General features: G+C 52.1%; 1 protein-coding gene across 1 annotated transcript; it reads right to left on the bottom strand.

The window, feature by feature from the left end:
• Positions 1-7,235: 7,235 nt before the first annotated feature.
• RPP25 (ribonuclease P and MRP subunit p25) lies at positions 7,236-8,801 on the bottom strand. Its single transcript, XM_049778449.1, has one exon. The coding sequence runs from the start codon at positions 8,521-8,523 to the stop codon at positions 7,897-7,899; it is 627 nt and encodes a 208-aa protein (XP_049634406.1). The 5' UTR covers positions 8,524-8,801; the 3' UTR covers positions 7,236-7,896.
• Between the last annotated feature and the right edge of the window lie 1,526 nt (positions 8,802-10,327).

The raw sequence follows: 10,327 nt of genomic DNA on the forward strand, positions 1-10,327 counted from the left end.
TGTGTTCTGGCCCACGGAGCCATCTCTCCAGCCCCCAAATCTATTTTTTTTAAAGTATCCCATTTGATTCTGGTGATGGACCGAGGTTGGAAAGCCTGGGACTATTATATCCCTAAATCCTTAGCAATTTGATCCGTTTTGCAAATACAAGAGCCAAGGCACATACCCAGAGACAATAGAGACAAATGGAGGTTCAGCCCACAATAGAAAGCTTGCCACAAAGAGCAGTGAGCGTAGCTAGAGTAGAGAAGGGTCTACTAGGACAATGATAATTGGAACTGATCATTCTGGACAAGAACTCGGTGCTGAAAGTGGAGAAATTAACAGGCAAAGCACCCCTCCATTAACAGTAGTGTAAACCACAGTGCCAAAAGGAAAGGGGGGAGAGAAAGTGAGAAGCAATTTGCCTGCCCTAGAGCAAGGCAGGGGTGGGGCTAAGGGGTGGGAGGGAAACTGGAGACATCATTGATGGTGATGGGAAGGATGCACTGGTGAAGAATGGTGTACATCATATGACTTAAACCCAACAATGAACGAATTTGTAACCAAGGTGCTTAAATTAAGCAATTAAAATTTAAAAAAAGGAGGGGCCAGAGAGATAGCAGATTGCATGCTGAAGGACGGTGGTTTGAATCCCAGCATCCCATCTGGTCCTCCTGAGCCTGCCAGGAGTGATTTCTGAGCGTAGAGCCAGAGGAACCCCTGAGCGATGCCGGGTGTGACCCCAAAACCAAATAAATAAATAAATAAAAATAAAAGAAATAAAAAAGGCAAACAAAAGCTATGGCATAAAGAATTAACTGGCCTTAGTCTTTCATAAGGCACATACCACTAGTGTAGGCAAAAGTACTACAGGGGGTCAGGCACTTACTTTGCATGCAGCCAACCACTATTTGATCATTGGCACTACATATGGTCCCCTGAGCACCTTCAGGAGTGATTCCTGAGCACAGAGCCAGAGTAAGCCCTGAGCACTGCTGGATGTAGGCTTCAGACAAACAACTAAGAAAACGACCAGAAATTACATTTATTAGCACAAGCCTGTGGGGGCTGCAAACCTCCTTTAGGAGTTGTTGTTTTTTTGTGTTTTTTTTTTTTTTCTCTTTGGGTCACACACGGCGGTGCTCAAGGGGTGCTCCTGTCTCTGCACTCAGAAATCGCTCCTGGCAGGCTGGTGTGTGTGTGTGTGTGTGTGTGTGTGTGTGTGTGTGTGTAGGGGGGGATGACAAATGGAATGCTAAGAATCAAACCCAGGTCCTTCCTGGGTTGGCCACGTGCAAGGCAAACCTTCTACCACTATGCTATCTCTCTGGCCTCTCAGAACTGTTAAACTCCATAGCAAGCACTTTGGCAGGTGGTGCTTGCTATGAAGTAAAGCACATTCCTTTACTTGTCCACACTGAATGAGGTTATCAATGAGGTATTGATCCTCCTAGGGCTATTAGAACAGACTATCCTAGATTGTATGGAAAACAACAGATATTGGGGTAGGCTGTGAGCAAGGCAAGCACCCTCTCCTCTCTACTATCACTTCGGCCAAGATCTTTTTTTTTTTTTTTTTTTTTTTTTTGTGGTTTTTGGGTCACACCCGGCAGTGCTCAGGGGTTTTTCCTGGCTCCGTGCTCAGAAATCGCTCCTGGAAGGCATGGGGGGATGGAGGGACCATATGGGACACCGGGATTTGAACCGATGACTTTCTGCATGAAAGGTAAACGCCTCTAAACAGGGGGTCGGGTGGGGAGGAGGGAAATTTGAAACATTGGTGATGGGAATTGCACTGGTGATGGGTGGTGTTCTTTACATGACTGAAACCCAAACACAATCATGTATGTAATCAAGGTGTTCAAATAAAAAAAATAAAAATAAAACAATAAAAAAAGATAGATGGTAATAATACTCAAAGACAATAGAGAGGAGGGCCAGGAGGACCAATTCACCCTAGGAAACTTGCCACAAAGAGCAGGGATGCAATTAGGAAAGAGAGGGGAACACTGTGACAATGAGAGTTGGACATAATCACTCTGGACAAGAATTGGGTGCTGAAAGGAGATAAAGTGATATACATAGTACCATTTCAGTAACAATATTGCAAACCAAAAGGAAAAAAAGGAAGAGAAGGGAATATGTGCTAGAGACAAGGGCATGGAGGGGGGAAATTGGGGGCATTGTTTGTGGGAAATGTGCACTGGTGAAGGGTGCTGAACATTGTATGACTGAATCTCAATCATGAACAACTTTGTAACTGTGTACCTCAAGGTGATTCAATTAAAGAATTTATCTAAAGCTAAAAAAGAAAAGAAAAGAAAAGAAAGGTAAAACGCCTTATCTCCATGCTATCTCTTCGGCCAAGATCTTCATCATTCTTTTTTTTTTTTTTTTTTTTTTTGGTTTTTGGGCCACACCCAGTACCGCTCAGGGGTTACTCCTGGCTATGCGCTCAGAAGTCGCTCCTGGCTTGGGGGACCATATGGGACACCGGGGGATCGAACCGCGGTCCATCCAAGGCTAGCGCAGACAAGGCAGGCACCTTACCTCTAGCACCACCACCCGGCCCCAAGATCTTCATCATTCTTTCTATCAACAGCTCTCAGACTTTCTTGTGTGACAGGAGCTGAGTAGGGAGCAAAGTTGGTAAGCTCCATTCAATCATGGCTTATGGTTTCATGGGGTGACTGACAACCAGAGACTCACATTGTTGAGTTACAAACTCAGATCTCTACTCTGAGTCCCCAGAGATTCTATTTCAATCCTTCTCTCCCTCCTCTCTCAAGTACTCTTGAATTCTTTTTTTGTGCTTGTGTGTGATTATTTTTGGTCACACCTGGCAGTGCTCAGGGGTCACTCCTGGCTCCATGCTCAGAAATTGCTCCTGGCAGGCATGGGGGGCCATATGGGACGCCGGGATTTAAACCGATGACCTTCTGCATGAAAGGCAAATGCCTTACCTCCATGCTATCCTCCGGCCCCAGTACTCTTGAATTCTGAGGAGACATTTTTGTGACAGAGCAAGGAGAGAATCCTAATGGCCAATAATTGTAAATGGCAGAAGTATAAGTGGAGGGGTGGGGTGAGGTTGGGGAATTGAAGATGAGAGGTGTGGAGATGAGTGGAGGGGATTGGGGGAGTGTGTCTGACTCAGGTCTTCCCTTTCTTTGCAGGTAACAGGATCTGTCAGGTAATGTCCTCTAAGGTATCCCTTCCTCCAATACACTAAAATTTCTGTTGAAATGTTAATCACAGGGGCCGGAGAGATAACATGGAGGTATGGCATTTGCCTTTCATGCAGAAGGTCATCGGTTCAAATCCTGGCATCCCATGTGGTCTCCCGTGCTTGCCAGGAGCGATTTCTGAGCATGGAGCCAGGAGTAACTCTTTTTTTTTTGGTTTTTGGGTCACACCCGGCAGTGCTCAGGGGTTACTCCTGGCTGTCTGCTCAGAAATAGCTCCTGGCAGGCACGGGGGACCATATGGGACACCGGGATTTGAACCAACCACCTTTGGTCCTGGATCAGCTACTTGCAAGGCAAACACCGATGTGCTATCTCTCCGGGCCCAGGAGTAACTCTTGAGTACTGCCGGGTGTGACCCAAAAATCAAAAAAAAAAAAAAAAAAAAAAAAAGAAATGTTAATCACAATTGGATTACAGGGCTGTACCTCCACCATTATGAGTGGGGATCTAGAGGATAAAGAAGAGTCTGGCTGGGGGAAGAGAGGAGGAAAAAAGGTAGAAAGCCAGAGGAGAAGCAGCAAAGAAGCTGCTTGGAATAAGCTGAGCATTAGAAGCCATGTGATGAAATGCATATGGCGGATAGGGCTATAGAATAAACCAAGCTGGGGCCAGGTAGGTGGCGCTGGAGGTAAGGTGTCTGCCTTGCAAGCGCTAGCCAAGGGGTTCGATCCCCCGGCATCCCATATGGTCCCCCCAAGCCAGGGGCGATTTCTGAGCTCATAGCCAGGAGTAACCCCTGAGCGTCAAACGGGTGTGGCCCAAAAAACAAAACCAAAAACAAAACAAAAAAAAGAATAAACCAAGCTGTCTCCAATAAAACTTTAACTGACTGCTTGTGATTATTCCTCCGCCATAATCCTGCGTCTTCAGATCCGGTAAGAAAAGGACCTAAAAGTGCCATGCCGAGGAAGTTCTCACCCAACACATGGACTTTAGACTCTATATTTTATATTAAATCAACAATGACCAATGGCCAACAGCTCCTGACCTAATTTAAAGGTGTGAACATCGTGGATATCCTCCCCACCTCTCTTATTTATATAATCTTATTATTTGTTTATTTAATTGATTTTTTGGGCCACACCTGATAGTGCTCAGGGGTTGCTTCAAAGTACCATATGGTACTATGGATACCATATGGGATGCTGAGATTGAATCTGGGTTGGCTGCATACAAAACAAGAACCTTACCTGCTATACTATTGCTCCAGCTTCCCCTCTTTTATTTGTTTTTGGGCAACACTCTGCAGCATTCAGGGATTACTTTTGACTCTATGCTCAGAAATTACTCCTGGCAGGCTAGGGGAACAAATAGGATGCCAGGGTCAGCGCATGCAAGGTTGGGGGGGGGGAATTGAACCACAGTCCTTCCTTGGCTAGCGCTTGCAAGGCGCTCTAGCGCCACCTCACCAGCCCCCATTCCTCCCCTTTAACCCACCACAATATCTCTCTATTTGCAGGTCCCTGGATTTAGGATACTGATATAGTAGAAGTCAGGTCATTGTTAGGGTTAAAACCACAGGAATGACAAGGAAGTCCTAATAAATCTGTCTTGAGCTCTAACCACTGTCCCATCTCTTACCACCCTGTAGCCTCTGGGATCCAGCCAGCACATTCCAATCCACCTGCTGCCTCCACTGCTGTCAGAGAGGTCCTTCAGTTAGGGGAGGCACCCTAAAATCCAGATGCCCCTCTTTCGTTTGGGGGCCATCACCTCTGCCAAGACAATGGCTGTTTCAATACCATGAGGGCTCTGCCCGAAATTTTCCATCCAGTCCTGCCCATGGGTGAAATTCTGGTTGTTGAGGAAGTAGCTCCATCAGTACTTGAGCAGGGCACAAGAGCCCTTCTCAGAGGTCCCAATTGTCTCACTTATGTGCCACCACTGCTTTTCCTTCCAATGGAGCAGAATATTGTTGAGACAGAAATAAAGCTTGAGGATTTTGATTCCTCCATTGCCTGCCCTGGACCATGACTAAGAACTAGCTCAACACCAAGTCCCTTAGACCCAGCTGGAGGTGACAAGAGATATTACAGTATGTAAGATGCTTGCTTGGTGGATGGCTCACCCTAGTTGGATCCTAGCACCCAGATGGCCCCTTGAGTTTCACTGAATTTGAACCAGACCCTCTGTCCCTCAAAAAGGAAAGGAAATGAGCCAACCAGAGGCCCAACATCCACCTGAACTAAGGCATGCTTTGAGCATTATTGCACTATTATATTGGATCTCTTGGCTGCTTTGCTCCTGTGAGTGAACCTTTACTGGCTCCCTTAGTTTGGAAATACCCCAAGGCAAGACCTTGGATGTGGATAGAGGCCACTATTGAAAAATGGAGATATTAAAAAAAAAAAAAAAAGGAAAATGGAGATATTTTTGTTTGGGTACCACACCTCTCAGTGCTCAGTGCTTACTCCTCCTGGCTTTATGCTTAGGGATCATTCCTGGAGAGGAGGACCATATGGGGTGCCAGAGATGCAAACTGCAAAGGCATGAGCAAGGCAACTTATCCACTATACTATCACTCCAGGTGAGGACTTTTATTTTGGGGGGGGGGGGAGGGTCACCCCCAGCAGCGCTCAGGGGTTACTCCTGGCTCTACACTCAGAAATCGTTCCTGGCAGACACGAGGGACCATATGGGATGCCGGGATTTGAACCATCATCCATCTTGGATTGGCTGCGTGCAAGGCAAACACATGCCACTGTGCTATTTCTCCAACCATTCCAAGCTATTTCAAGATGGGAAAGCCATGGCCAGATACCTTCTTTACCAGGATAGCTTACATAGTTTTGGGGTTTGTTTTTTTTTTGTGATGGAGAGCCCCCAGCTGTATGGGGGACCACTAGAAATATACATGGCTGTACTAGAGAGGCCATTCCAATACCAGAATACCAGGCATAGACATACCTCGGATATTGCTAACATACCAGGATGCAAATCAGCTGAGAGCTGGGGTTGGGGGGTGGGGCTGGAGTCATTTGCATTTTTTCCACTTCCTGGGCAGATTTAGGGAGCATCAGACAAGCAATCCCAGACCCCAGGGCCCTCCTAGGGACTCATCAAAGAGAAAGAGGGAGACCAGCAATCAGTTCTAGCCTCTGGATGACAAGGTTCATGGTTCAAAGCTCAAGCTTGTGGGGGAAGGGAGCACCACTCTGAAGATCCCTTCCTGCCAGATGAAGACACTTACCTCTTGTCATCAGCAGTGTGAAGGTCTGGGTCCTTCCCCAGCGCCTCCTTTGTGGTGGGGGCTGTGTGGGCTCTGCAGCTGAGATCCTGGGGGCTCTGTGCTCCTCTCCCTTGCCAGAGTTCTCCCAACACCGGGCACCCTCCTCTCTCCGCCCTCCCCACTGACTTGGAGTTGGGCCCAGCCGCTTACTGGGCTGTTATCTCTCCACAGACAGCTGTGCAGGGCTGAAGGCAGCAGATTATCAGGGAGCTGCAGTGATTCACGCCCCGAGTCTTGGCTTCTCTGCTGAATAGTAATTTCCAGCAGGGGATTCGTGCTCGTCTCTCTCCTTCCCCTTTCCCAAGGGTGTGCTGTCCTTTTTTCAGAGACAGAGCAATGAAGGGAGCCTCTAGCCCTGGGGAGGAGGGGTTCGTATCAGCATCCTGCATGGAGCTCCCGTTTCATAGGTCTAGACACCCCAGCAAGCCTGCCATCCCGGGTCATGATCCCCGACAAGAGTTCATCCATGCACCCTCTTCCCCCTTCCAGAAAAGCAAAGGGTGCTCTCCTTGCGAGTGGCTGCACACTAAAGAGAGACAGCCCCATCTCCCAACTTACAGCCACAAGACTGCAGCTATAGGCAAGAGAGAGAGAGAGAGGGAGCCCAGAATTAGAACCCTTCGTCTCACCTGGAAGCTTTTCAGTCTCTGTACCTGACCCTGAAAATGCCATTGGCAAATGAACGCGGGAAGAGACCAAGACACCAGTGGACAAGGTGGGGAGGGGAGAGCGGTGCCTTCATAGGCTAGTGGATAGGAAAGAACCAGGGACAGAGCCATTGTTGTGTTCGTTTTATTGGAAGCAAGACTCCAGCTGTGGTTCTGAGGATGGGGATAGGTTGGGTTGCAGGAAAGCTCCCACTAGGCCTAGATTAAGGGCTGGGGGTGGGGTGGGGACACCAAAGAATAGGAGTCCAGGGTGCTCCTTAAAAGCACGGAAAGGAGCTAGAGAGGAAATTTTCCCTGGGTGAGGGCCTAATAGTGTCCTCCACATCTCAGTATCCCCTGCCTCAGGTTTCTCACTCTTAACCCCCCACTGTCCAAGGCTAGGAGATTCCAAGAGTTCCCCCACCCACCCACCCACCCACCCAAAGTCTCTGTTGTGGGGGAAGGCCCCGTCTCGAATGCTGTCTGCCCCTTGTGCTTGGGGGGTCCTAAGCAAAGCTGGAGCTCCACGGCCCACACCACCATTTCCTCCCTGAACAAGTCCCCTGTACAGCTCAGACGGTGGAGTTCGGTGTCTTCAGATAAGTGCAGCAGCAGCTGGCCAAGAAAAAAGCTTCCTCGGGAGATCCCTCTGGTCGCCTTGGGGGGTCCACGCTGCCAGTATGGGGGAGCTGGGTCTAGGTGGAGTGGCCTGAGGCGCGTTTCAAGGTCGGGGCGCTGGGGAGAGAGGCTGCTCCTGCCCATCCAGAGGAACAGGAGGGGCCGGGAGTCCTCATGTCCTCGGGTCCCCTTCGGCGGTGCCACCAGGCTCTGGCTGGGACCGCTTGGCCGGGCCTTCTCCAGCCGCGGGCTCCGCTCCACTCCTCTTGGCCGGGGCGGGGGTGAGGGTGGTGGTCTGCGCCGAGGGTTCGGGGCCAGGCTGGGGGCTCGGGGGCTGGTAGCCGGGCTGGCGCGGATCCAGGGCATCCTTGGAAAGTAGGATGGCGAGGCTGGGCACGTTCTTCAGCACGCTGAGACTGGCGGCCGGCTCTCCGGGCTTGAGGCCGGGGGGCGCGGGCCCGGGCCCGGGTGGGAGGCTCTGCCACACCTCGCGCACGCTCCGGTAGCGCAGCCGCGTGACCTGGTGCAAGCCAGCCAGGCGGCGCTTGAGGATCTCGGCGCATGTGACGGTCTTGGTGGTGGCCCGGCCGCAGCCGCTGAAGACGATGGCGCGCGTGGCCGGCTGCGCCATGCTGCTGGTGGCGAAGGCGAGCAGGTTGCGGATCTTGCTGCCCTCTTTGACCCGCATGTGCACGGCGCCGGGAGCCAGGTCGGCGAACGGGCCCGAGCCCGGACTGCCCCCCTCGGCCGTGTCCCCCGCCGGCGCCTCCTCGGAGCGCACCTTTCGGAAGTTCTCCATGCGATGCGCCCTAGTCGTCGTGGCCCGGACCGCGGGGACGCGGGCTTGGCCATGGGGCCCGCCTCAACCCTGGGGCTGCTGCTTCTGCTGCATGGCCGCTCGTTGCTCGGGCCCAAACCCAGGGCCGGCCGGAGGTCAGGGCGACGAAGCTGGGACGGCGCGAGATGCGTCTCCCCACTTCTGGACAGCGAGTGAGGATGCTGCGCCCTGCGCGCGCGGCGGTACCTGGAGCTGCGCGCCCTCCGCGGAGACACTCAGCTGGGGAGCCGGGGAATCGGGGAGCCCCCGCCCCCCGCAGGCCCCGCCCCCGAGGCCGGGCCCGCCCCCCGGTCCAGCCTCCCCAGCCTCCCCCGACACCCCCTGCCTGGGCGCGCTCAGCTCCGGGGGCGTGGGAGCGTGTCCCGGGAAGGCGAAGTTTCCCATCCTCGCTCCCGGGCAGGCAGCTCCCCGTTCATCAAGCTGCTTTTTAGCCTTGACGAGGCCTCTCCAAGCCCTTAACGCTTCTTGCGCCTTGCAACTGAAAGCCTCCCCCAGGTTCCCCCCAAAGATTTCCAAGCGGCCACCATCTCCATCCCCCTGACCGGGCCCTCCCGCTTCCAAACCGGCGTTCTAGCCTCAAGGACAGCGGGCGCGCGGACAGCGGGGAGCAGAAGGCGCGCGGGCTCGGTTCGCCTCTCCTTAGCCTGTCCTCCTATGAGCCCGAGGTCCGAGGAGGCCCAGGAACGCGGGCCACCGGGGAGGTTCCAACCCTCGCTGCTCCCCCAAATAGCTGGGAAGAGAGCAAGGAGGCACCCTTCTCGAAGGGAACTTAAGCGCCCTCTCTCCTGGTCTCAAATCCTCACCATTAGAGCTGCGTACTTTAGGGTAAGACAGGCACTATGCCCTGCCAACCTGGACACCCCTTTTTTTCCCCCGATGGAATTACCGATCGTCACTCCAGCCTCAGCCTACCCAGAGCTAATATGGTCTTTTGGCAAAAGGAGACTGAAGTCAAGGCAGGTGTGGAAAGAGAGGAGATGGAAGTTGAAAGGCAGGGGCGGGGATCCCTATGAAGATACTGAGGTGCTGCTTTTCAGGAATCATTATTGGCGAGATTTTTTTTTTCCTGCCATACCCTGCAATGCTCAGAGTTGCTCCTGTTTCTGATCATTCCTGGCGATGCTGGGGGTGGATGGGTGGGTCCGTATGGGATGTCAGAGATCCGATGAAGGTGGGTCACTTGCAAGCCCTACCCGCTGTACTCAGGCCTCGTTGAATGGTGCAGTTGGGGGACGTTGACAGGAAGGGGAAGGGTTTGAGAAGGAGCTGAACCCTCTCTCAAGAGCAGCATAGGGCCCAGCCTTCAACCTTCCAGCTCCTCTTAGCTCTTGCATCTTTGGAACTGAGTAAGACCAAATAAACCCGACTCTGAATTCGCTGGGGTACAAAAGTGCTTGGGGGAACTGAGTCCCTGTTCCAGCTCCCCCCCATAGCCTGTAACATCCAACTCTCTGACTTTGCTGTTCAAAACTCAGCGCTGACCCCTTTGTTGTCCCTTGGGTTAATCTGGAGCAGATGGGCCTTTGCACCTCAACGTACAATAATCAACTCTACCAGATCCTCTCGCAGGAATCAGGGACCTTAGGAGCCGAAGCCATAGCACAGCCGGTAGGGCGTTGCTTTGCACGCAGCCAGCTTGGGACCACCCGGGTTCGATATCTTACCCTGGAAGGATACCTAGAAATCCTATATGTTAGACCCCCCAGCCTGCCAAGAGCGATTTTTGAGCTCAGAGCCAGGAGTGAACCCTGAGTGCACCTGTTTT

This window comes from Suncus etruscus, chromosome 1, assembly GCF_024139225.1.
Source record: "Suncus etruscus isolate mSunEtr1 chromosome 1, mSunEtr1.pri.cur, whole genome shotgun sequence".
In the NCBI taxonomy this organism is placed as follows: Eukaryota; Metazoa; Chordata; class Mammalia; order Eulipotyphla; family Soricidae; genus Suncus; species Suncus etruscus.

What these genes read in the sequence shown, in the direction of transcription:
- RPP25 (XM_049778449.1), bottom strand. Translation starts at nt 8,523, where the DNA reads ATGGAGAACTTCCGAAAGGTGCGCTCCGAGGAGGCGCCGGCGGGGGAC.